Below are 26182 nucleotides of genomic sequence, written 5' to 3'. Positions count from 1 at the left end.
TGAAAAACGGTCAGGGCGCCACCGAGGTTGGCAAATGGAGTGCCAATTAGCTCCTGGTACCTAATGAGCAATTTTCCTCATTTGGACCAAAGTGCTGCCCACACTACAGCTGCTGGGGAACAGGAGCATGGGGTGCTGGGAGCATTGCCATTAACCAGAGCGGCCGGCTAAGGTGGGAAGAGCGAGGAAGCTAATGGCAATGGAAATGTGATTGATTTCTCCCCTGCCCTGCCTCCTGGACGCTGTTTTCCCTTCTCAATGGGATCTTTCCTTTACAAAGGATGCAGGGAGGAAATGAACTCCTATGAGAAGCCTTGAGGAAAAGGAGCAAGGACCTGGTTCCTCTTCCTGCTCAGTTCTGCTATGCTATAGTCAACCCCCCATTGAAGCCTCATTCTTTAGAGGGCCAGCATTCCCAGGGTAAGACAGCAGCTTAGCCTTTAGTCCCCATGAACTTTCTTCCACTCAGCTGAGCACAGAGAGTCTGCCACAAAGTACCAAGAGTGGATCATTTTCCAGGCACCACCTACTACTGAGAGAGCTTTGCACACGTGATCCCACCGATGCCCACCTCCCGAAGGCCCCCTGAGATATGTACTGCTTTTACGCCCATGTTGCAGACAGGAAAACTGAGGCTTAGAGACACGAAGTGACTTTTCAAAGTTATATAATCCCCTCCTATGCACCAGTGCAGGCAGAGGAATCCGCAGCCCTCGCCCTCTTTGGGGCAGTACTGCCTCCAAAAAAGTTATTGAGGAGACAGAAAAAGGACTGCTGCTTCTACCCTGGAAGATCTGGGCGGGCTTAGCCCCCTGGGCTGGACTTCTAAGGACCAGTGGGATTTGAGCAGGTGAAAGTGTAACAGGTATACAGGAGGAGATGGGACCATGCTTTGTGCCTCGGGACTGGCGAGTGTTGTGTGGAGCACAGGTAGGAGGAGACAGAAACAGACAAGAGCAGATGGGTGGATGTTGGTCAGATGATGCAGGGCATTGCAGAGGACTTCACTGTCAGGTGCAGGAGGGAACCTGGGGCAGAAGAGCTCAGCTTTGGGTCACGGAGCCTCTAGAGACAAGAGGAGGGGTTACGAGGCTGCTGCAGCTGGCCCAAGTCTAATGGAGGCTGCGGGAGCAGAGGAGGGGATGGGTGCAGGAGACTTTGGGCACTTGTCACGTACAGGACTGGGGTGGGACGGGGACGCGGGAGGAGTCAGGGATGACACCAGGAAAATGCTGAGCATAGTTGGAGACACGTAGTCCCTCAGGTGCTGGAGAGACATCTGAGTGCAGGTGTCCATCCAGAATGCAGTCGGCGGGAAGAGGAAAGCCCAGGAGAGCACTTCCTGCTAGAAGCAAGGCATTGAGAGTTCTTGGATGTGTGGTTAGCTAACTGCTGCAGGGGGCAGTGCAGGAGGCCCATGCAGAGCCTTAATGATTTTCACCCAGAGACTATCTCCAGCTGCAGCAGGACCAAAGGAAGGGATGGGACTTGTCCATGGTCACACATGCTGTCCCTGCAGAGCCAAGTTAAGGGTCTGTGTGTCTGAGTTCCCTCCAGGGTTCTGCCCACCACCCACACTTCCGTGGCCCAGGGTCCACGTGTCTGTGTTGTCGTTTGACCTTTGTTAACTCGTTAATCTTTACATTGACCCTTTGATGAGGTGTAATATTATCCTCATATTACACATGGGGAAACGGAGACACAGAGAAGTTAATTGACTTGGTGATAGTCACACAGCTTGTAAAAGAGTAAGGATTCCAACTCGGGCTCTGCTGCCTCTCGGAAAGCAACTGTGCCGGTTTAAACAGAGAAGGGATTGCGTAAAAGAATATCAAGGAGCTTGTGGAATCACTGGGTGGGCTGGGGCCCCCAGCCAAGAGCTCAGGGCAGAGCTGGCCCAGTGAGGGAACCTTACTCTCTCTGAGTAAGACCGGCCACCAGATAGGCCACACTCCTGCTACCAACCCCGCCTGTGATGCTTAAGCTTTCTGCAGTGGCCGCAGGGAGGCCTTCTCCGTTTCTGTTTTGTGGACCCCCAGCTCCATAATTCCCTTGGAGCAGGTGCATCTGGTGGGGTGGGGGAATATGGGAGGCTCTAGGTCCCACACTCCAGCTCTGACTACGGGGAAGCCTGGAAGGTGAGAACCTGGCATTTCAGCTCTGTGGCAGGAAGTGGCCTCTGGCCCCCCACGGGTTTCCCGGAGCCCATACAGCATGCAGGTTCAAGTCCTGGGCCACCCAAATTCCATAATGTCTGTACGTAGTATAAGCCGGTGCAATTCTAAAACCCTTCCGGGGCCTCAGTCTCCCTGTCTGCAAGGAGAAAGGAAATTGATTAGCCCCAGTGGGTTGGCCAGAAGCAGGCAATATACTCCCTTCCCTCCCACCTCCCACCATCCTGTGCAGACTCTGAGCCCATGTCTGTGTGTGCATGTCTGTATGTCTCCCTGTCTCTGTTTCTGTTCCTGCCTGTGTGTGGCTCTGTCTTTGTCTGTGGGTATATTTTCTATTTCTTTCTATGTGTATGTCCCTGTCTTTCCCGGTTTCTCTCATTTTCTATCCCTGCTTCCTTCTCTTTCCCTCCTTCCCACCCTCCACTCTCCCTTTCCAGCTCCCTTACTCCCTCTTTCCCTCCCTCCCCCTCTCCACCCCCTGCTCAATCCTCTGCCTCTCCCTCCTCCCATCCCTCATTTTATCTGCCGTGGTCCCATACCTCCTCCTGCCTGTTTCTGTGGCCCTTGTAGCTGCAAAGGAGGGTCCTGCTGCCCCCTGGATGGGGTGCATTTTCATTTTCCTCCTGCAGACTTGCTAAACCCAGCACAGCTCAGCCTCAGTCTCCTTGACCTCAGACTCCCTCCATAACCTATTAGGAACTTTTGGGCCCGTGTGTACTGAGGCATCTGCCAGGACAAGGGGAAAACAGACACGCCACCTAACCTAACCCCACGGAGAGGACTGTGGGCAGAACCCCACTCTAGAGACATGCTGAAACACTGCTTGCGCTGGAAACACATAAACTGTTGGGACCGCCTGCTTCTGTAGAAATCGCCTCTTCAGCCCTGAGGGCATGCGGTGATCAGTGCTGAGCCCGGCCCTCAGAGAACCCCAGGCTGCCTCAAGGCCAGACTCCCACAAGCCAACAGTCAGGGATTGGAAAGGGGGGCTCGAGCGGTGGGTACTGGAGCATTCCTGGAAAGCTTCCTTGAGGAGGTTGGGAGTGCTTCTTGATGGTGGAGATGTCGCACCTATTGGCCCATGAGGCAAGGGTATGAGCCTCAGGGAGGGCTCTAAACAGTCTCCCCTCTGGGTTGAGGAAGTAGAATCCAGAAACTCAGGTCTGCATTCTTAGTCCCCAGGGAGATCTGTTCACACCCTGACCCCTGAGGCCAGGAGCCTGTTCCCATCCAGGCCTCTCCTCCCCTGCTACGACTGGCCCAGAGAGCAAAAGACACTTGCCCAGGGTCTCACAGAAAGCCAGGGCCCTGAACGGCATCCGCTGGCTGTGAGAGCTCTTGGCATCTGCTCGGGCATTTTTCCACCTCTGCATGCATGGGGCCCGGGTGGCCAAGAAGTGTGCTGGGGGAATCTCAGGTGTTCCCTGCCTGAGGACCCTTCATCTCAGAGAGGACCAAAGGCACAGCCACTCCCGATCTCCTCTCCCTCCCTCCCCAGGACCTCTCCAGCTGCTTACGGGCCCTTTTCCTGCCCAGGCTCACCTCTCATTGGCTTCGTGGGAGTATTGGCCTCTTCTCACTGTAAACAAGGTTTTCAAACGTGCATAAGACCTGAGCCTGCCTTCCAGGGATTCCCCAGAGAGACTCTTGAAGAGAACTTTTTGATATTTACTCTTAAGTGAAGTCAAGATTGTAGGAGCACATGGGAGGAGGTCGATTCCAAAAGGAAGGGAAAGCAAGCTGGGAAGACTTCACAGAAGAAATGTTGTTGGATGGGGCCTTGAAAAATTGGGCCAGTGTTGTGCCAGCTGGAAGGGAGAGTGGGAATAGATGGAGAGGAGACGTGGGTGAAGGGAACAGGGTCATGGAGGCTTTGAATGCCAAACCAGGGTGTGGGCCTCGATTCTGCTAGTGGTAGTGCTCCCAGATGCTTGTTCATAGCCCCATGGTGCAGGAACAGAATATTCTGGTGGGACACTGCTTGATTTTCAGGATGTACCTTTGAAATCTAAATCCAGGCTGGTTGAGAACTTTGAGAACCCCCCTCTACGCGCTAAGCAACCACCTGCTGAGTCTGGAACCCCACAGCAAAGCCCCACCCCCACTGACTCCCAGGGACCATCCTCCCAAAGGCCCCAAGTGCAGTCCACCCACCCGAAATCAGGCTCCAGAGTCTGGTGGGAAGTTCCTTTCCTAGCACCTGCAGGGGTGGAGGCGGGGGTGAAGGAGACCAGGAGGAACCCAGGCCCAGATTCAGGAGGGCAGATCTAAATCCTGGCTATGCCCTGATTCACTGAGTGACAGGGAGGTCCCCCTCATCCAAGTCTCAGTGTCGTCATCTGTGTGACAGGGACAGAAAACGTGCTGACCTTGTGAGGCCCTGTCAAAACTGGGGAGATCATGCTGTTTGGGGTTCCTGAGGACAGCTGGAGTGTTGTCAGCAGGAGGAGTAGAGGGGGCGTATGGGGCCCAGACCAAGGGGCAGTTGTATCCTTGGGATCATGTCCTTGAGGGTCCTGTTCATGCCAAGGATGGTTGTCCTCGTTCTGGGGGATGTGGCCTCGGTCATCTCCGAGAGCCACCACAAGTCTGTGGCCCCTGGATGGTGTTGTGGGAGGGAGCAGTCCACCTACACTCAGAGGCCTGATCCCCAAAGGCCTCTGGAGAGAGGCAGGTCCTTGGCCCTCCAGAGAAATGCCATTGTTGGTAAAGGGAGGACATAGGATTCTGCCAGACAAAGATGTCTTGACTCCACATTACCTCACAGAAACTCAAGTTGAAATCCTGTTCTTTTTTATTTTTTTATTAAAAAAATTTTTTTTAATGTTTATTTATTTTTGAGAGAGACAGAGGGTGAGCAGGGGAGGGGCAGAGAGAGAGGGAGACACAGAATCTGAAGCAGGCTCCAGGCTCTGAACTGTCAGCACAGAGCCCGGCGCAGGGCCCGAACTCACAAACCGCGTGATCGTGACCTGAGCTGAAGTCGGACGCTTAACCGACTGAGTCCCCCCAGGCGCCCCTGAAGGCCTGTTCTGATTCCGGCCAGGCCATGGCCTGCTTGTCTCCCCTTTGGGCTATACTTTATCCTCTTTGAGGCTTCGTGTCTCTGTATTAGGCGGGGGGGGGGGGGGGGGGGTGAGCTTGACAAGCTCTCATGGTCCCCAAACCCTGATGTTCCTCTGTGCCACACAGCAGCCTCTGCCTCAAGGGTCCCCTGCTCGCCTTCTCTTCCCTATTTCCCCCTGCAGGCCACAGACTGGCGTCATGGCGACAAGCCCATTGAGTGTTGCTAGGGAAGTCTACAAGAAGGAAGCCTTGCACAGTAGAGGCGAGAGCAGGGGGTAGGCACCTCCTCCCACTTGCACCCACCCTGGGGAGGGCAGTGACCTCACACTGTGAGCTGCCTTCCAGTCATACCTCTTCCCTGTTTCATGGGCCCAGTGTGGTCTCCATTAAACTGCTCTGTGCCTCCCTGACTCAGTTTCCACCCCCCCCCCGTCTGCTCTAAGTTTAGACACTTAACCGTGCCATGCGTACTCAAGGAGGGAAAGACATCATTAGTGAAAAGGCCTTTGGAAATAAGGAGCTGAGGGTTTTTTGGAGGTCCAGACGGACAGCTGGGGCCCCAGGTGCAGTGTCCACACGACACTGAAGAAATGGAATAGCAGTTCCCTGTCTCTCGTCCCACATATCCTGAGCAGATGGCCCTGGGGAGGCCCTTCCCAACCTGATGACCGTGTGGACGATGGCAGATTTCCAGTGTCGCAACTCAGGTCATGGTGGTTGAGCTTAGAGGAGCGTCACCACTGCAGCCCCCGCCACCAGCGGGCTGTGATCAGACCAACACAGGACACGCTGAAGCCAGGCCCCAGAGCAGGCCGGCCCTGGTCAGCCGCAGCAGCATTTCAGCGATGCAAGAGTGTTAACTCAGGGAGAAGCCCTGGGTTTGGGAAGCTCAGGGGAACTCACCGCTGGTGCCATGACCTTGCCTCGCTTCCCAAAAGGGTGTCTTAACTGGAGGCAAGAAAACTGTTCGTCGTGCCCCACAGCATCACTGCCTCGTTCAGGCAGTAGAGATTAAGAGATAAGAAAGGTGAGCAAGGTGAAGGGCCACGGTTTCCCAGCAAGGCCCCAAACCAGACGGGAAGGATATGGCCACGTCTGGAGTAGCCCAACTCCCAGGGAAGGTCAGTAAGGGGACTGAGGATGGGACGTCGGGCATGTCCTGCAGGCATCTCCCGCACTGGGGATCTGGACATGAAGTAGCTAAGACACCGCCGTAGAGGCACAAGTTGCCGCATCTTCTGGAACACAGTTGCTCGGCGACCCCCAACGTGTCATTGTCCCTCTTCGGGCCCCTCCAGACCAAATGAGGGAGAAACTGGCTCCCCCTCTTAAATTCCCAAGACGGGGTGCCTGCTGACTCCGTTTCCAGCGTGCTTTCCTGGGAATGGTCGAGGCTTTCTTGCCTAGAATCTGGAGGATGCCTGACAGCAGCTTTGCGATTTTGGACTGCCATTCCTACCCCTCGTGGGGTTGTCCTGACGGTGTCCGCAGCGCTGGCAGTCGTGCTCGGCCCACCTGTGGCATGTGTATGAGACCCGAGGTGCCTGCTGCATGTGTGACTGTCTTGCATTTACAAAGTGCAGCTTCCAGAGCCTGGGCCCCCGAGGTGGCCAGCGGTCTTCTCGGCCCACTCCGAGTGAGTCTCTTGTCTTCATCCAGAGTCACATAGACAACAGCACCATCTTGGTCCATCCCTTGCACTCGATTCTGTGTAGCTCTTAAGAGAGGGCCGGAGGGGAGGGCAACCTTGGCCTTGCCCCACTAGCTGGGAAAGAGCAATCCTGACCCAGAGTGGGCTGGGAGAAGTGAGTAGTGGAACCCTCGAGGGGCCGGAGCAGCCTTGGAAGCACCTAGAGGAGCTGGGGCTGAAGCCGGGCCTTGAGACAGGGCCTGAATTAGTGTGATCTTCTTGGGCTGGGCCCAGGGACGCAGGGTGAATGCAGGGTGGGAGGGCTGTGTCCCAGGAGCTTTCCAGTGCCTCACACAGGCCTTGGTGGGGAGCGGAGAGTGGTGTCATTCTGCTGTCCGCAGTGCTGAAAGGTCCTGCCGTGCACAGTGACCCCATTCCTTCAGTAAATACTGCTTCTGGCCCTTCCCACCTCCCTGCCAGCACCTTCTTGCCCTAACTTCCTGTCATTTTCTTTCCGGATATCCAATGACCATGTTGCGGCCCTTCCACCAGTCCCATTCACACCCCATGCCCAGCCTGTCTCTGGCACCCACTCCCCCATAACTCCCACCCAAAACGGTCCCTGTAGTCCCTGTCCCCCATGCCTTGTCAGCTAGACTATCAGAGATAGAAATGCCAGTCTACAGAGCACTTGAAAGTGACATAGGGGTGTTTGGGGTTGCCATAATGGCTCCACTGGCATTTAGTGGATTGAAAAGTCCCACACAACAGATACCTGACCTACCTGACATGCCAATAAATAACATCCTCTAGATGATGTACATTACTTCTACTGAGAGGAGAAACCGAGGCCAAGAGGGAAGGGACTTAGCTAAGGTCACTTAGCCAACCAGCCAGAGACAAAACCACAGCTAGCATATAAGCCCTCATCTTCTCCCAGCCTGGCTTCTGAACCACGCAGGTGACCGTCTGAACGAGGAACTCTTATCCAAAAGGGGTCGGCATCTGAAAGAGGGAAAGTCTGTTATAATGGGAGCTTTCGGCAGACCAGGGCCACTTTGCGGGAAGAGATCTGGCACGCTGCTGGCAATAGGGACCAGGATTCCCAGGCCACAGAGCCCTGGAAGAGAGCATCTTGCTTGCATCACCCAGACCCTAATGCCCCTGGCAGGCCATGCCGCACACCATCAGCATTGATCTTCGGCAGGGGCGCTTGTGTTGCTGTGGTAACAGGCACCCACCTCACTGCATCCATCCCTGCGATTCTTGTCTGGCCACCTGCCCTCAGAGTTTCCGTGCTCATCCTCCCATAATTCCCAGGTGTAGGGGGCAGGGGACTCCTGTTTTAGTCTCTCCTGTCCAAAGCTGTGCTTGAGGGCACAGCGTCCTCATTAGCCGGCTCCCCTGGAGAACTGGGCACATTCGTCTTCCAGTCCTCTGGTACCTGGTGTCTGTAGCCAGAACCTCATCTCCAGGCACAACTGGGCCCCGAGAGGGCAGCCCCTTTCCACCAGCACATCCCACATCTCAGACCCTGCTTTCCAAGGTTTTGGCACATCTGAGTTTGTTTGATGCTGAAAAGGTGTATTTGATGGCTGATTCCTAAGGGGGGGGGGTCCAGAGACTCCCATATGGTCTCTGCCTACCTACCCCAGGGAGCTTGACTTCAGCAGCAAAGGGAAAAAAAAAAAAAAAAAGAATCAGGTCCAAAAAGATGAAATCCGTAGTGAATTATGGCAAATCGTCTAAAATAGCTTTTTGGTTTTCAAACTATGGGTTATAGCACAATAGTGGATTATGAAGTCAATTTAGTGAGTCATGACCAGCATTTGTACATAAAATAAATAGAACTCAGTAGAACAGAATAGGAAGAGAAGTATTATAGCTGTGGTCAAGATAAATTTTGCTTTGTGAAACGGGACCCACCAATGCAGGGGGTGTGTGTGAGGCGGGGTGGAGGGGTGAGTACGGGATTTTGACATAAAATAGATACACTGCTGTGGTTCAAGCACAGTAGAATGTGAAGGCCTATGTTTCGAGAGATGGCAAGACCTAGAGAAGGCTTTTAGAGGGAAAAGAAGAAGTGACTCCTTAAATGCCTAGGGTGTTGGGGAAGCCTTCAGGAGGAGATGGCATTTGAGCTGCGGTTTCAAAGGTAGGTAGGTGTTTGTCGGTGAGCCATGGGTGAGAGCAGTGAAGAGTGTGTTTCAAGGGGTGGCTCAGCCTAGATCCGGCTGTGTGTCAGACCTGCAAGGGCAAGTGTTAAGTGCCCTGTGGAGAGGTGGCGGGAAGGGGGGTGGGTTCCAGAGAAAGAAAACCAGGAGACAGAATTCATAAAACCTGGTACCCCGGGGGAGCATTGACGTGAGGGACCAGAATGGTCTCAGATTTGCAGCATCTCTATCCTGACTCCCTCCCACCCTCAAGCCCACCCTGTAGTCAGTGCCATCAAGAGCTATCATACTCAGGAAAGTATTCTTGAGTTCCCGTCTTTGGTTAGCCCCACACTGATCAGCAAGACCAGACTCAGAACCTGAACAACTCAGGCCAGGTAATGAGCCGGGGATGAAGTGTGAGGCTCAGGCTATGAGGACTCTGGGGTGAGGTGGGGGGCGGGTGCGGGGGGGGGGGGGGCTTAGGGGAGAGAAATCTGTGAGATGGGAGCAATCAAAGAGGCCTTCCTGGAAGAAGGGGCTTAGCACTGAACTTCAGGAAAGCTGGATAACATCTATGAACACATCCCCGGAAGATAAATGTTCTGCGCTTTAAACCAGGCCTGTTGAGAGGGACTCTAAAGGGCTTGTTCATCTTACAAAAGGATCTGTCCTCCCGGGATACCTCTACGTGGGTCCTTTTGACTCACTCCACACTCTGTCCTTTAGTTCAGTAACATCACTAACCCTGTGCATCAAGTTCTCTTAACACACAACCATTCTGTAGTAAAACAACCCTGAGGAATGAGAAAACCCAAGGGTGTCAAGAGTGGATGTGGGTGCCCAGGTGAGGGGCGAGGAGCTGGTGTCCTCACGTTGGGGTCAGAACCGCCTTGACTCCCACCAGGGCCAGAGCCCTGCCCAAGGCAGCCTCTAGCTGACAGGCCCGGGAGGCAGGAACAGGCCAGTAACGACCCTGAATTTGAAAACTCCGGGAGCTCTGAGCACCAAATTAAAAAACAATTAAGCTAGTAGAATCTCCCCCATTGTTTCTGCTCCTTAGCAAGTGCTCCCTCAATAATTCCATTGCTTTTAACTGTCAGCTCAACAGAAGTGGGTTTTTTTTAAGTACCTTAATTATTTTAGAACTCACTGCTTCCAAAAACAACCCAAGTTTCCCCCTCCAACTCTGTGACTCTGTGCTCTGTGACCTATTTATTTTAATTAGCTTTATGTCATATATCTAACATCAACCCAAAAGAAAAATCTACAAACAACTACCCATTAGCCAGAGAGCAGAAAACCCTAGTACATGTCACTTCCAAACAATGGATCGTTCAGGATTCCTAACGAAGTGGGGGAGGTCAGATACACTCTAATGATGCAAAGCAGAGGCTGGCAAAGGGCTTTGGAGTTCTCAGGTGGGAGGGTTCCTTCTGGCTGGTAGTTGAGGGTGGGCTCCCTGGAGGAGGTGGCTTAAGAGCTAGGACTGACGGTCAAGCTAGGATTTCAAGGAAAGTAAGTCTAAGCATTCTCTGGCCTTCCTACATTCCCCGCTGACGAAACCTGCACTCGCATATCTCAGACATCGGTGCTCTGAAATGTCTTTTCACGTATCACGTTCCAGTTTTAACAGGGAGGCCGGTTGTCAGACACTGGGAGATCTCACATGGGGGGTGCTCTCCCAGGCAGTGGCAGCTCAAGTCTGGCAACACAGTCCTGTTTCCCCAAACGTGCCTCATTCCCGTGTACCCCTGCTCAGCAGCCTAGGGGTTAAGAACAGGCAACCCGAAGCTAGACCTTCTGCATTTGAAGCCTGGCTCTACCTCTTCTCATTTTTATATCCTTGACAAGCAGGTTAATCTCTTTGTGCCTCAGTTTCCTCCTCTGTAAAATGGGTTTATATTACTCATGGGGCTGCTGGGAGGACTGAATGGACAAGCATACCGAAAGCGGTTAAAAGAGGTTCTGGTCTGTGGTAAACGCCTATGTGAATGGTAGCTGTTATTCATTCATTCATTCACTCATTCATTTTAGAGAGAGAAGAGAGCACAGCGGGGGAAGGGGGGGAGAGAGAGAGAGAGAGAGAGAGAGAGAGAGAGAGAGAGACTTCCAAGCAGGCTCCACAGTGTCAGCGCAGAACCCAATGTGGGGCTCGATCTCACGAACCATGAGACCATAATCCTGAGCCAAAATCAAGAGTCAGACACGTGCCAGACTGAGCCACCCAGGTGCCCCAGAGTTACTAAAACAGAAGTGCTGGTACTGGTGGACAGATCTCATAAGTATAAAACGAGAGAAGAATGGAAATTATGTGGTGTGCTGAAAGCAGCGAATCTTCAGCCACAACCCAGGGCTCACAGTCAGGTTCCGTTTCGAATACAATTGAAGAAAGTATACACAATGCTAGTCACAGATTGTGTCAGAAACGGGTTTTATCATGCCTTTTAGCTGCCACGTGTGGGCAGCCTTTTGCACAACCTTCACATAAATGACTTTCACGTGAACTTTTAGACGGGCGTTGTGTTTCCTGGCTTAGAGAGGCTGAGAAGTATGGCCCTCATCCTGTGGGCCCCAGGGAGCCAGGGAGTGTTCTTGAGGAGAGGAGGGACCTGCCCCTTGGTGGTTGGCATCTTTTGTAGGGAACGCCTACAGAGAGTGCTTGGAGAATGGGACGTGGGCTTCACGGATCAACTACTCACAGTGCGAGCCCATTTTGGATGACAAGGTGAGTGGCTCCCACCAGCCCCAACCCCGGTCCTCGTATAAGCATCAGGACTCAGGTTGAGCATAGAGGATCCCAAGGGTGACAGAATCGGTCCTTGTGCAATCCAACCACACCTTTTTGCACTTGCTTCTCCTGCCCCCATGTCCTGTCCCCTGCTCAGTGACACTATAGTAGAGAAGGGGGACAGGGACCCCCACCTTTGGGAGAGCTCCGGCTAGCAGAAGACACAACCAAGATGGCACGTGACATAAGAAAGGAATGACAGTGTGATCAGTGTCCCAACATCTAATAGGCTGTGTGACTTCCTTCCTCCCCTGGGCTTCAGTCTCCCCATCTGTCATTCTTTAAAAAAAAATTTTTTTTTAATGTTTATTTATTTTTGAGAGAGAGAGAACAGGGGAGGGGCAGAGAGAGAGGGAGACACAGAATCCTAAGCAGGCTCCAGACTGAGCTGTCAGCGCACAGCCCATGCGGGGCTCGAACTCACGAACCGCGAGATCGTGACCTGAGCCGAAGTCGAATGCTTACCCAACTGAGCCTCCCAGGCGCCCCAACCCATCTGGCATTCTGATTCTGTGACTCCGCAGGGAGATAAGCACAGCCCCCAGAAGGGTGAGCCCCATGAGAAGCTGGTCCTGCTCAGACCTCACCAGCCCCCTTGCTCAGGAACCAGACCCCCTGCCGCTTCCGGTGCCAGCCTCCTCTCCTTTGAAGCTACGCCGCCCTCCTGACCCAAAATGATATGTGCCCCCTTCATCTCCCTCTTCCTTCACCCATTACAGCCCCCAGTGAGGCTGGAACTTGCCCCCCCAAAGAAGTTCCAAGTTCCGAGGAAAAACATTTATCTACCCTGAGAAAGTGATTCTACAAAATGCAAGCCAAAGGGGGTCTGCAGTGGGGCCACAGGAATGGCTAGTGGGACAGGTCATAGAGGAAAGAAGGAGGTTCCTGCCAGACCTCTGTCCTCCCCTCCCCACCTCACGGCCCCTCTGAGCAGCAGCAGACCACAGTGGGCACGGGGTGGGGGACAGCCTGCCCTGGCAGGAAGGAGTATTTTATCACTGCTTCTGTTTACAATTGCCAGCACATGGGGATCAGTACAAGGAGACTGGCTTCTATTTGGTTTTGATATTGTTCTTCTCTACAGACGTCGCACCCCCTCCCTGCTACATCCGGGACAGACTGATCCCAAGGCTTCCCCCAGACTTCCCAGGGCTTGCTGCTTCTGGGGCAGGAGGGCATTTTGGCCCACTGTACAGATGTCAAAACTGAGGCCCAGAGATAGAAATCAACTCACAGTCACTCAGCCAGCAAGGGTCTGAGCTGAGGTGAAACACAGGTGTGGCAACTCCGAGTCCAGAGTTAAAGAGACCGTAAAATCTAGGGAGCCACACCTCGGGCATATCTCAGAATGCCTTGTGTCCAAGCCTGCCCCCAGACTGCATGTCGGGAGGCCCGATTACAGCCGTTTATACCAAAAGCCTCATGGCCAACAGGCGTGAGCCCTGGGAGCCAGGTGTGATGATGACACTTGAAGCCACTTCTGCCTCCAAGGTCAGGACACGCAGGGTGGCCATAGCTAGAGTGCCCAGCCAAACCTTCATGCGCCCCGTGCCTCCGTCTGCCTGTGTACGTGTCTGTCTGTCCAGCAAAGGAAGTACGACATACACTACCACGTCGCCCTCGTTGTCAACTACCTGGGCCACTGCGTCTCTGTGGCAGCCCTGGTGGCCGCTTTCCTGCTTTTCCTGGCTCTGCGGTGAGTCCATCCCTACCCACGGCCGCTTCTCCCTGCCCCTCCCCCCACAGCACCCCCTTCACCCCTCCCAGACATTCTCGCCTCCACTCTGAGGGCCCTGAAGCCAGTGGACAGGAGTGCGGGGGAGGTGCCAGGCCACCAACCTGTGGCAGGCCTGCAGGATGCAAAAGGGGAACTGAGCGACCCAGCCATGGCCGCCACAGGCGGGAATGTGGCTCCTGGTGCAGACCTGCCTTCACCCCCGGTGGAGTCTCTACCTGGCCTTGGGAGGTGCCATTCCCGCTGGTCCCTGACCCCGGGCAGAGCCCATCTCCACCGACTCCCCGTCCCCGGCTGACCCCTGACCTGGGCCTCCCACAGGAGTATCCGCTGTCTGCGGAACGTGATTCACTGGAATCTCATCACCACCTTTATCCTGCGAAATATCATGTGGTTCCTGCTGCAGCTCATCGACCACGAAGTGCATGAGAGCAACGAGGTCACTGGGCTGAGGCTTGGGGCTGGGGGGGGGGGGGGGGCGGGGTCCGGGCTCTGGCGGCACCCTCTCGGGCCCAGTCCTCAGGTGTAGGCCTGGCCTGAGCTCACCTCTGCCCCAGTCATAATCCCTCCAGAGCTGGGGCCAGAGTCAGGGCTGGGTAGGGGTGGGGGCAGGGAGGCACTGCCAGGCCCAGGTCTTGGAAGCAGCACTAAACTCACGCGAGACTGGTTGATCCTGTCCCACGCCCCATCTTCTGAATTCAGGGCCTCCCAAAGACCCTTTAGAGAAGAAGAGGCTGGAAGTTGGATCTGTTGAGCTTTATGTCGCTTAATTCCAATGAGACGCCTGTAGGGATTATTTTCCCCATGACACAGACATGGAAACTGAGGCTCAGGGAGGTTATATGAGTCTTTTTTTTTTTTTTTTAATGTTTATTTTTGAGACAGAGACAGAGCATGAACGGGGGAGGGTCAGAGAGAGAGGGAGACACAGAATCCAAAGCAGGCTCCAAGGCTCTGAGCCGTCAGCCCAGAGCCCGACGCGGGGCTCGAACTCACGGACTGTGAGATCATGACCTGAGCCGAAGTCGGACGCTTAACCGACTGAGCCACCCAGGCACCCCAGGTTATGTGAGTCTTTACTGATGCCTCTACATCTGAGCCAGCAGGATCTTGACCAGGCCACCCCATGTGTTTGCTACGTGCCCCTGGATTTGCGTCAACTGCCACTGTACTATGTATGTCCAGGCCACTCAGACTAATGAGGCCAAGCACAGAGTTCTGTGGCACACCATCAGAGACTTCTCAATACATTTTCTTTGGACAGCGGGCCTGCGCCGACATGCGGCCTGGCTTGACCCTTAACTTGGCCCCGCATTAAGCCCTGCCTCAGTGCTAACTGAGTTAAACCCCATTTTGGGTATGCTGCAGCCCGATGTTAGTTTGAGCTTATAAACTGTCGCTTAACTTGGAGAAAAAGCAAGGCTGGGAGGAGGGGATCTTTAGCTTCCCCCCTCAGCAGGACTTTTTGAGAAAGGAGACAGACAACCACATGGGGCCCAAGATCAGGGCTGGGACCATGGGGGAAAGCTGCAGAGGCAGAGACCAGAGCAGCACAGGACCATCTGACAGCCGTCTGAGCCAGCCAGAGAGGGGATGCGCCGTCCACGGGGAGGTGGGGGCAGAGAACTTGGGCTCTTCTGACCACCATTCCCTTATCTCAGCCTCGGCTCTGAGTATGCCTGGGGACGAAGCCTGGGGAAAGATGGCCAGGGAGGGTCTGCTGAGTAGAGGTCTGGCCTGGAGGCCTGAGGCCTGGCCGTGGCTTACTGTGGCCCCGGACAGGCTTTCTGTCTGTCTGCATGCCCACCTTCAGTCTGCAGGGTATCAGGAAAGTAGCCCTGCTCAAAGGGACAAGGACCAATCCCCTTCCCTCTGCCGGGAAGGCAGATGGCAACGTAACCTTCATTTCTTGGTGCCTGCCTTAGCCACTCTCATCTTCTTCAACTGCCCTGTAAGATGGCATTCTTACTTTCTCCATGTCCCACTGAGGCTCAGAGGGATGTGTCGACTCACCCGGTGTTGGTGAGTCTTCCTCCGTAGCCAGCAGCGATCATACTAAGCCCAGAATCTTCCCAAACGGGAGATTCTACAGAACCTCTCCATAGCTACAGCTCCCCTTCATGAACCCCGTTCTGTTATTTACATAACAACTTTCTTTTCATTGATCCCCCTCCTTTTTTCCTACATGCAATTTCATATTGAGTGGACACCAGTCTGACTTGCTGGGGATTGAAGGTGACTCTCAGAAAAATGACCACGAAAACACCACAGTGTTGTTCAGTTCCAGCCCCTGCCTGCAGAAAGCTCAGAGCCAGGGTCCCTCTTTCTCTGTTAAAAAGGGAGATTAGAAAGTGCTGGGGAGACGCCAAAGAAGGAACCAGGGCAGACCGGCGCCTTAACTGGTTCTAAAACCATGAAAGAGAAATGGCGGCGGCTGAAACTTCCCAGAGCGAGATTCAAGGGTATTTAACACCATGTCCACTAGACAACTCAGATGGGCGCCCGTGGCGCACTTGGGCCCCGGCCCCAGGCGGCCCCTGACCGCCGCCTGCCCCGTGCAGGTCTGGTGCCGCTGCATCACCACCATCTTCAACTACTTCGTGGTGACCAACTTCTTCTGGATGTTCGTGGAGGGCTGCTACCTGCACACGGCCATTGTCATGACCTACTCCACCGAGCGCCTGCGCAAGTGGCTCTTCCTCTTCATCGGATGGTGTGAGGTTCCCGGGGAGGCCGCAGGGCCTGGTGGGGAGGGGGCACTGCTGACAAGGTCACCTCCCTTCATCTTGGGTCCAAGGACAGGTCCACAGCCCTGCCTGCTGTCCCCAGGACAGTCTGAGGATGCACACTCCCTTCCATTGCTGGTGAGGAAGGAGCAAATTGTCCCTCCAAAAGAACATTTTACAAGTAGCCCTCCTCTCTCTGCCTGGAAAGGCCAATCCAAGGACCTTTGTTTCTCGCCGGGAAAGAGAAGCCAGCCAGCATCACTTCTCTATCCAACAATCTCAGAAAACCGTGCCATCCCCTCATCTGTCTGACCTGTTTAGCAGGGGGATGCTGAGAGGGGGAAGGGTGGGGTCAGGGTCTAGGGCAGGCCCCTCCTGGGACCATGGATGGCCATGCGCTTGGCGATTGGTTCCAGGCCCCTTGTGGTCCCCTCACCCTGTGTTCTACAGGAGGGTCCTTGTCCGTCTGTCTGTTCGCTGTAGCCTGTGTGTGTCCTTCTTTCAGGCATCCCCTGCCCCATCATCATCGCCTGGGCCGTTGGCAAACTCTACTATGAAAATGAACAGTAAGTAGGACTGACCTGTCACAGGGGTCCGCAGGGTGTCAGAAAAGGTCAGCCAAGGGCTTCAGCCAAGCCATGGGGCAGGAAATGAAGTCCTTCCAGGACAGATTTATTTTCCCATTGTCTTAAAAATTGAAGAAAAAAAAAAATCCCTGGCACCCAGGGGTACTCATGTGGTAGAGGTCAAGTCAACTTTGTTGATCTGAGTTAGGAGCCATGGCTCCTTTAAGTGCCCTAACGCTTGACCCCCTTTGGTAAGGCCTTTGGCCTTTGGTAAGGCCTCCCCCTCGGAGTGGCAGGTCTGGCCAAGGGTATATACAGGAGGCTTTCAGCCTAGAGCACATCCAAGGCTGTGTCACTGAGCCTTTTTCACAAACCCCTGGACCAGGGCAGTGGATGCTTGTTTTATTCAGGCCTCCCAGTCTCTGCCGAGGGTACATTGTCCTATCTTGGGACCCTCCCTGCACCAGAGTTGCTGATATAGAAGCCACACCCAGATGATGGCAGTTCTGGCCACATGTCAGCCAAGAAGTGGCTGGGAAGTTGGGTACCTCCAGCTGAAAATAGAGGGGACAGGGGAATGTCAGTCTCTGGATAAAAATCTCCAAGGGGTCTCCGAGGCGAGAGAAAGCATGGGATTTGGGAGCAAGGGGCAGAGTTGGGTGGGCTCCAAGAGCTCAACATCGGAAAGAGCTCCTGATGATAAAAACTACCCAAGAGTAAGAAGGCCGCCTTGTAAAGTAGTGAGGTTCCCGTCCAAGGGGGTGTTGAAGCAAAGATCAGAAACCTCAGTGCTGGCAGGTACCAGGGGCAGATCCCTGTCTAAGGCCGTGTGCACTGGGTGACCTCTAAGGTTTCCGAGGACACAGCCAGAATTGCCCAAAGTCCACGTGGACCTTCCTGAGGTGCAGCAGGAGTTGTTGACAGAGCCAGACTGTGTCCTGGGCCCACCCTTCCCCTGGACTCGAGCTTCTCCACCCGCCGGCATCCCCAGAGAATAACCAAGCCCCTGGGAGCAGTGGGCTCCTCTCACTGGGTGAATGAGGCTCAGCTCAGAGAAAGGCCAGAGTTCAGGCCCAGAGACCGCTCCCGCCTCTACATCTGTTGCATTGTGCAGCCGAGTACCTGGCACGTGGGGCGGCAGGTTCCAGGCGATGCAGAAACAGGTGGTACAGGGTGGTTGGGCCCTGGGCCAGCGAGGCGGGGACTGGCTGTCCCATCACTCCCGAGCCTCCTGCATGGCCCGCCCTGGGCCCAGCAGTCTGGAATGAGGAGGGGAGGGAGGAGGAGGAGGAGACCCAGGTCTCCAGCTGGGGAGACCAGGCCCTCCATGGAAGGTAAAAGGCAGCCCGGGGGTGAGCCAAGAAGGTCCCACGGTTTTGGGGAAGGCACAGCCCTAGAGACTGGGTCTCAGGAAGGGTCAAGCCGGAGAACCCTGGGCCCAGGTCTACTGTGATGCCCAGACTACCGCTCAGCAGGCCACTCACAGCCACCCCGTCTTTGCAGGTGCTGGTTTGGCAAGGAGCCTGGTGACCTGGTGGACTATATCTACCAAGGCCCCATCATCCTCGTGCTCCTGGTAGGTCCTCAGTGGGGACTGGGATGGGGAGGGCACCAGGAGGACAGCAGAGGACCTACCCAGCAGGGATGCTGGGGAAGGCATGGCCTGGAATGGCCCCTGCACACACTCCGTACTCACCAGCCCACTTCCCGGCAACCCCCTCCCGCTATCCCTTCTCCAGCTTCATGCCCTGGCACAGCCCCGTCACCTCTGGCCCTTGGGGTCTCTCTCTGGGCAGAGAATGGTTCTGACCGGCAGAATTCTAGCGCTTCCCATATCTGACGTCCCCTTGCCAGGTCCTGAGACAGCCAGGTGAGGGGGCAGCTGGTGGCAAGAGAAGGGGGTGTGGACTTCTGTTCAGCTCAGACCAACATCCTCCTCAGCCCCCAGCGCTCCCCTCCGGGGCCCAGCCCACCGCCCCCAGCCTGGAGCAGTGGTACCAGAATGAAGCGTAATGAGCAATTGTTCCTTGTCCAGCTCCCCGCCCCTTGCCAAATGTATTCACATCTAAGGTATAATTGCGCCACGTCTTTAATCCATAACGAGCTTTAATTAAGGTAGAGTTTAAGTAGAGGCTGTGTTCTGCAAAAGCGAACCCACTATATATCACACATTTTAAAAAAGAGACATGCAAAAAAGCCCCATAAGAAATTGGCATTTACGTAAGACTTATTTCAGGCTTGGTAATTTCGGGCTCCTGTATGCACGAGCTTCCTTAAAGGGCCACCCGCTCCTTGTGGGATACAATCGCCATCCTCCTCTTGTACACAGCAGGTGCCTAACGGGGGTTCTTTGGTCTACCTTGGAGACAATGAGTGTTTATCTCTTTCATTTCCTGACTCTCCTCCTTTTTGTGACTTCTTCTGGGATTCATATGACCCCCATCTTTGGAGTGTCCTTGATGTATATGCACTAGAGATGACTAGGGAGGTTTCTACCCACTGCCTGAAATTCCACCATCAGAAATTCCACCTCATTTCAAAGGCAGAAGTAGTGAGTGTCCTTGGAGTCCCAGCTGCAATGAGTCACTCATCCCTACCCCCAGTGTGAATGGAAACCCCTTGAGACCCGTCCCCTCCCAGCCAGCTGCTGAGAGCCCATCGTGGAGGGACAGGGCTTTTTGTGAATCTGGGATCCTGCCAAGGAAGGCTGGCCTGGGGGGCGGGGGGGGGGGGATGGTCAGCAAGAGTGGGGAGGGACTCCCGGCTGCAAGGATGTTGGGCAGCAGTAAGGAAATGGAGAAGGGGAGAAAGGCACGGAGGGCTCCGTGCCAGCCCCCACTCCTCACCTGTTGTTCCACACCTCTTTCTCTGCTTCTGCCCTCACCTCTCGGTCCAAGAGCCCTTTGCTTCTCCCTTTGGGCCTAGCACACGGCCAGCCATCACACGTAAAAGGCTTCCAGGTTCCAGACTGAGCCTGTCCAGAAGCCCCGTCTTCATTACTTCCAAATCTCATATCGTCACTGCCTGGAAACGGGAATTATGATGCCCATTTTACAGATGAAGGAACTGAGATGAAACTGCCTGCTGAGCTGAGACTCGGGGCCGGTCACCCACCACCTGCCTGTCCTCTGCATTGGATACGTGCTCAGTGCTCTGCCCTCCCCCAATGGTTCACAGCTGCATTTCTGCTGCTGAAAGACATGAACGAGCTTATTTCTGGGTTCCGGGAAGTGAATTGGCTGGTTCAGTTTGTAGGAGGCTGTTGTCATGGGAAAGGCATGTGGCACTTCTTGGGTTCCGCTCTGGACCAGGCTCTCCATGAGTATTTTAACCTGTGCCGACCTTCTCAGACAGGCTCTGTGGTATCCCTTTTGGACCGGTGAGGAAGCAGAAGCTAGGGAGGTTAATTAAGCAACTTGCCCAGGGCCACACGAATGCCAGTTGAACAGCCAGAATTAGCGCCATGTGACAAGATCGTGTGCCAGGCGTTCAAGTGAAAGGTGGTCCAAGGAAGTACAGCGAGGGAGGGGGAGTGGAAGACAAGGAAGGAAGAAAACCAACAAAGGGTGAGGTGACGAGCTGGCTTCCATGGAGGCAACCACGCAGAAGAGTCTCAGAACTGCTCCCCGTGGAAGATTTGGAAGCTAGGTTACGTATCTACACATTTCACGCCCCATCAGTGGAGGTTGCTCTGTGGACAGGAGACCCCCATATTTCCGGGTCCCCTGCTTTGAGGCTGAACTAGCTCCCCCGCCCCAGAGGAAGCCTGAGGCCGAGAAACGTCCCCTGCAGCTGCTGGTGAACGCAGGTCCCCGGAACCCCGGAACCCCGCATACCTACAGGGTGTGCCACATCGGGTCTGACTAAAGTCTCCTTGCTCGGTGCTCCCCCCAGCAATGTCCTAGCAGCCCCTGTTCCAAATAGAAATTCCAGGCCCCTCACCCACCACTGGGAATGTCTGGGGCAGGGGGCCAGATCTGCATTTGGACCAATGGCCCCAAGTACCTTTGATGTGCACACTCTAGTTGGAGAACCACAGTGTCCGGGGCCCTGCCAAGCAGGGATGTGTGTTGTCTGGTTCTCTATGGCGCAGCCAGGGCCCCGCGCATCATAGGATTCAGGACGTAGGCCTTTAAGGCTTCACCTGCCTAGAAAATGCCAACAGGAGGAGAAAACAGAGGCATCCAGTGAGGACCAGGCCCCCAGGGGCCGTGAAACAGACTGGTCTCCAGGTTTTGAGGGCACCCCCAATTCCATCTTGACAAGTTACCAGTCTCCACGGATGCACGGGGCTCAGGCAGGCTGGCCGTGTTTAACTGCCCGGGTGCATGTGCAGTACAGGAGGCTGAGAACTGTGGAGCGGTGAGAGGAGGAACCTCGCAGCACCCCATTAAACCCACTGGATACCCGAACTGGAGGGAGCAGAGGACATCCCCAAGGCTGGGAACCGTGTCTGAAGGCAGGAGGCAGAAATGTCATCCCCTTTCCTTCTCCCTCCCTCCCTGCCTGCCACTGCATGTGTGACAGTGAAGTTGGAGGAGGGTCTCCCATGAGCACCAGGAGTCAGCAAGCACCCTCCCCCTCGCAGGGGTGGAGAGGGTCCATGGGACTCATGCGCTGGAGGTTAAGAGCCAGTGAGCTGCGTCTGTTCATCGTCTCTGCCTTGGTGGCAGGCGATATGCTCTGTGGCATCCTGAACGAGCACTGGCGGCAGCCGCCTGGGATTTGCGGGGTGACCCCGAGGGAGCTCTTTGCTCGGAGCCTCAGTTTCTTACCTGTAACACGAGGATGCCAGTCCCTGCTTCATGGGGTCACCGTGAGGACCAGCGGCCCGGGACACAGAGGCACTGCCCAGCCCCTGGAGCCACAGGTTTGGATCCTGTGCTGACGGGCCATGTGGTGCTATCCTGAGCTCTGATCACCCCTCCCTGGCCATGTGCTGAGGGCCTTCACTCTAGTTCCTTCCGTCTGGCCCAGATTTCATTAACCCCTGCAGGAGCAGCAGCATGATGTGGGAGTGAGGAGAAGGATGCCGAGGCCAGCTTCCTCAGTTCGAATCCTGACACCAATGCCTTCTACGTCTGTGGCAGGGGCAAGTGATGTAGCCTATCTGAGCCTCAGTTTGTCCATCTGTAAAATAGGAATAATGATCACAGCTGCTGCTTGAGGAGTAGCTGTGTAGTGCTTAAAACAAAACCTGGAATGGTGTGAGTCCTGGGCCACGTTAGGGAATGCCGAACCTCCCGTGTCGGTCCTGGTAGCAACCGTAATGTCCAGACCCCCAGTTTGGGCCTGACACCCACCACCTGCCAGAGCTCTGACCAGCCTGGGGCATTCTTCCTGTAGCGCCTCACGAGGACCTAACGTGCCAGTGGGAACCCAAGCTGCCGGCATCAGAGCTTCCGGACACACGGGGCAGGAGGATGCGAGGCTGGACTTCTCTGGGGGAGTTTTTCCACAGGGTTTGGCCTTGCCCTCTCATCCTGCACCCTCTCCCCTCAACATTCCCAGAGCCTATGCCACGCAGGCTGCCCTGGGAACATCCCAGGCCGGGAGGGCCCTGCAGCTGCTGTTGTAGAAGGAGGTAGATAGATTCCACTGTCTGGACTCACTGCAGTGGCCCCAGCCGGCCTATCTCCCCCACCCCAAGGCTTTCTCCTCTGGCCCTTTCTCTGCTTGGGACACAATCCCCCACCTTCCTTCAGTGCCATTTCTCTAGGCCTTTCTGACCCCTTAGGAAAGATGCATGTCCCCCCTCCCTCCAGACCACAAGACTTCTGGGAGCAGGGGCCTGACGCATAGCAAGTCAGTTAGATGAATGAATGAATGAATGAATGAATGAAGAGACTAGGCTGGTCAAGGCTATGGGACAGTAAGCAGTGCTCACTGAAGAGCTGGGATTTGGGGCAGGGTTGGGAGGCCAGGAAGGGAAAGCTCCGTGTGGGCTGGATGGTGAGAGGCTCCCTGGAGGAGGGGGAAGGTGCCTGTGAGAGGGTGAGGTGGAGAAGGTGTGGTGGAGGGGGAGGCTGGGAACCACGCTCACAAGGGAAGAGTGACTTCCGGGCTGCACAGACCCAGGCTGTGATGCGGCAGGGGCAGCATCACTAACTGCCTGCCTCACCAAGTAGAGAGGATAAGGCCTTATCTCCCAGATCCTCCACACTAGACCCTGTCCCTGCTTTTGCCTCAGCACATGGGACAGGACCCTGCAGCCTGCAGGTGCTCTGCAACTCACTGACAGAAAGGACGGGTGTGTGGGTGGATGGACGGGTGAGTAGATAAACTGATGACTGGATTGTTGAGTAGATACTTGGATGGATGATGGATGGGTAATTGAATGAATTGGTAGAGGGTTGATAGATGATGGGTAAATGGATATAATGCAGGGACTGTGGCAGAAATGAGAATATATTGCCTCTACTCTCAGAGAAGTGAGAAAGAATCAGAAAAGGTCAAGTATTTTGTATCACTTGTACGAGAAAATTAGGATTGACCTATGTGTTAGGGTGCTCTTGTGATCCAAGGAAATATACCAGAAACGCAGGGGCCTGAAGAAGAAGCAGAGCGCAGCGGGCCGCTGGCTGAAGGCATCCCTCCCGCCCCATACCCTGGCCATGCGGCCATGGGCATGAGAGCAGCCGGCTGTGGTTGATCATGTCTGCCGTATAGCCCAACTCCCAGCCTGGTATATACCCAGCACTTAGGAGGGCTTCAGAAGTGATGGATTCTCAGGACAGAGACACGGGAGGAATTTGTGTGTACGCGTGTGCACACATATGTACTCGTGTGTGTGCATCTGCATGAGCCAGCAGACACCCTCTGACTCATGTGCACTTTCTCGGGAGAGATTCCCGAGAAAGGGAGTCTCACTTTCCTGTCTGCTCACACTCGGAGATGGATAGAGAGAAACACTGGCATTGCCCACGCCCCCAGATACACGCTCACACACGAACACACACTCTCTGAGGCAAACACACACAGGCACGGAGAACAGGCCCACCGGAAGGTTCGACCCGCCCCAGACCAGTCGCACAGACGAGCTGACGCAGATGGACGGGACGCTTGCGGCCCACAGTGACCGTACACAGCGTGAGGATGACTCAGGAGGCCCCACGGGCAGGTCCCAGGAAGAGGCTGCGTGCGCGGGCTCTGATGCTGAGGAAGAGGCTCAGGATGAAGATAAATGAGGTCCTTCCAGGAGCCTAGGAGTCAGCCCAGCAGATCGTTCATCTCCGTGGCCTCAGATGTGTCTGTGACGGTTCTAGAGTTTTCCTGGATGCAGGGGACGGATGGGGAGAGATCAGTCACTCCTGGCCAGGTCTGCTCCAAGGGTCGAAGGGCCTCAGGGGAACCCTCAATCAACAAGGCAGGGGCAGGGGCTTGGGGACTCTCTGAGGAGCTGCGGCTCAGGAGAAGTGGCCTTTGTGCCCTTGTTCACTGCTTTCTAAGGCTGCTTTTCCTCTTGGCTCTGGAGGTGGAGAAGCAGGCTCTGGAGCCCTCGGGTGACAAGGAATTGAGCAAAGTGCCTGCCTGTCCTGGTGTGGGAGAAACAGAGGCCTCGGGCCCCCAGGCAGGGGCTGGGGTGACCGGTAGGATGGATGTGTGCATGGGGCATGCGTCTCGGTGGGCCCCAGGCGTCAGTGGCTGCCTGTCGGTTCTTTCCCCACCTCATGGGCCTGCCTTTTTCCCTGCCTCCCCCTCCAGATCAACTTTGTATTTCTCTTCAACATCGTCAGGATCCTAATGACGAAATTGCGAGCATCCACCACATCGGAAACAATCCAGTACCGGTGAGCGTGGGCGCCTTAGCCCCCCCGAGGGGAGCCTGCCTCCGGCCGGGCCCTCTTAGTCCTCCTGGTCCTCAGCCGGGGAGCTTGCTGAGGGGTCCCAGAAGAAACGGCACCTGAGTGGGGCCCTGCCTGCAGTGTGGTCTCAGACCAGTCCTGTCACCCTCTCACCCCCGCCCCCCAGGAAGGCAGTGAAGGCCACCCTGGTTCTCCTGCCCCTCCTGGGCATCACCTACATGCTCTTCTTCGTCAACCCTGGGGAGGACGACCTGTCGCAGATCGTGTTCGTCTACTTCAACTCCTTCCTGCAGTCATTCCAGGTGGGGCGTGTGACCTGATGGGGACTCCTTCCTGCCCTAGAACGCTCGGGCACCAGTGTCCTCACAGAGACTTCCCCTGGGACTGGTGTATATATGTGCACACTGCAATACGAATGCATGCACACACTAATCCTGAGCCCCGGCCCCTGGCACCCCCACCCCAGGGTGGGCTCCCCTCTTGACTGGGTCTCAGTCACCCTAGCCTGCACCTACCGAAGGTCCGGCACCTGTTCTGAGGATTCGTGGCAGCCTGTCGCTTGCAGGGGACCCCGGTACACCCGCGCCGTGAGGGGTGGGCTCCCCGCAGCTCTTAGCCTCTGGGGTCCTCGGGGGCAGAGTGTTCCGGGCCGGCCCTGCCGCACGGCTCGCCAAGCAAGTCACTGACGCCTCCCTCCTTCCTTTCCAGGGTTTCTTTGTGTCTGTCTTCTACTGCTTCTTCAATGGAGAGGTAGGAGACCAGGCTCCGGGTTAGTCCTCAGTTCCCACTCCGGTGGAGTGGCCCAGCCTTTTGGAAGTGCCTGGGCCCCTGGCTCTGCCGAGCTCTACCACCCGACTTCGGGAAACGGGAATCCTGCCTGAGGGTCTCAAACCAGTTTAGACGGCCAGCCGTGCCTGCCAGAAACAACACGCCAAGGCCAACAGGGGCTTCAGGGGGAGGACCTGCCTTTGGAACCAGCCAGTGCCTGGGTGTGAGGGTGAAGGGCGCCCCACCTCCCTTGAAGGGCCCTGCAAGGGGCAGGGGGCAGGGGAGAAGACTCTGGGTCCCAGGACTGGCCCCCCAGGCCCGGCTGAGCCTCTGCCTCTCCCGCAGGTGCGCTCGGCCGTGAGAAAGAGGTGGCACCGCTGGCAGGACCACCACTCCCTCCGAGTGCCCGTGGCCCGGGCCACGTCCATCCCCACGTCGCCCACACGGATCAGCTTCCACAGCATCAAGCAGACGGCCACCGTGTGACCCCTCCGCCACCCCGCTCGCCCATCACTCCACCTTAGGGACAGCTTCCCCATCCTTGTCTGGCGCCTGTCTCTGGGTTCACCTTGCTGCGCGGGCCCTGGTGGGGGCGGAAGGGAGGGAAGAGACCAGCCCGGCCAGCCCGGCCAGCCGGAGAGAGGCTGTGCGGCAGGCGGCGTGAGAGGCTCTCAGGAGCCAGGGCCGGCTGGGCCGGAAGTGTCAGTGCAGAGGGAGCAGAGGGGAGTCACAGGGACCAGCCACCCCCCCCCCCCCGCCCCCAGAGGA

General features: G+C 55.6%; 1 protein-coding gene across 2 annotated transcripts in view; it reads left to right on the top strand.

Annotated features, from left to right (window-relative positions):
* Positions 1 to 25900, top strand: part of CRHR2 (corticotropin releasing hormone receptor 2) — a 44194-nt gene extending 18294 nt beyond the window's left edge. For both annotated transcript variants that reach the window (XM_047096866.1, XM_047096867.1), the window contains 10 exons: positions 11666 to 11751; positions 13401 to 13510; positions 13871 to 13988; positions 16111 to 16264; positions 16781 to 16841; positions 18345 to 18417; positions 24546 to 24631; positions 24813 to 24948; positions 25355 to 25396; positions 25760 to 25900. In XM_047096866.1, the coding sequence (XP_046952822.1) occupies positions 11666 to 11751; positions 13401 to 13510; positions 13871 to 13988; positions 16111 to 16264; positions 16781 to 16841; positions 18345 to 18417; positions 24546 to 24631; positions 24813 to 24948; positions 25355 to 25396; positions 25760 to 25900 (1007 nt within the window). The remainder of the gene's footprint in view (positions 1 to 11665; positions 11752 to 13400; positions 13511 to 13870; positions 13989 to 16110; positions 16265 to 16780; positions 16842 to 18344; positions 18418 to 24545; positions 24632 to 24812; positions 24949 to 25354; positions 25397 to 25759) is intronic.
* The last annotated feature ends 282 nt before the right edge of the window (positions 25901 to 26182 follow it).

The sequence above is a fragment of the Lynx rufus genome, unplaced genomic scaffold (genome assembly GCF_022079265.1).
Source record: "Lynx rufus isolate CCGP_SWC_20201006 ecotype Redwood Valley unplaced genomic scaffold, mLynRuf1.p SCAF_4, whole genome shotgun sequence".
Lineage (NCBI taxonomy): Eukaryota > Metazoa > Chordata > Mammalia > Carnivora > Felidae > Lynx > Lynx rufus.
This window is presented reverse-complemented; position numbering and strand designations above follow the sequence as displayed.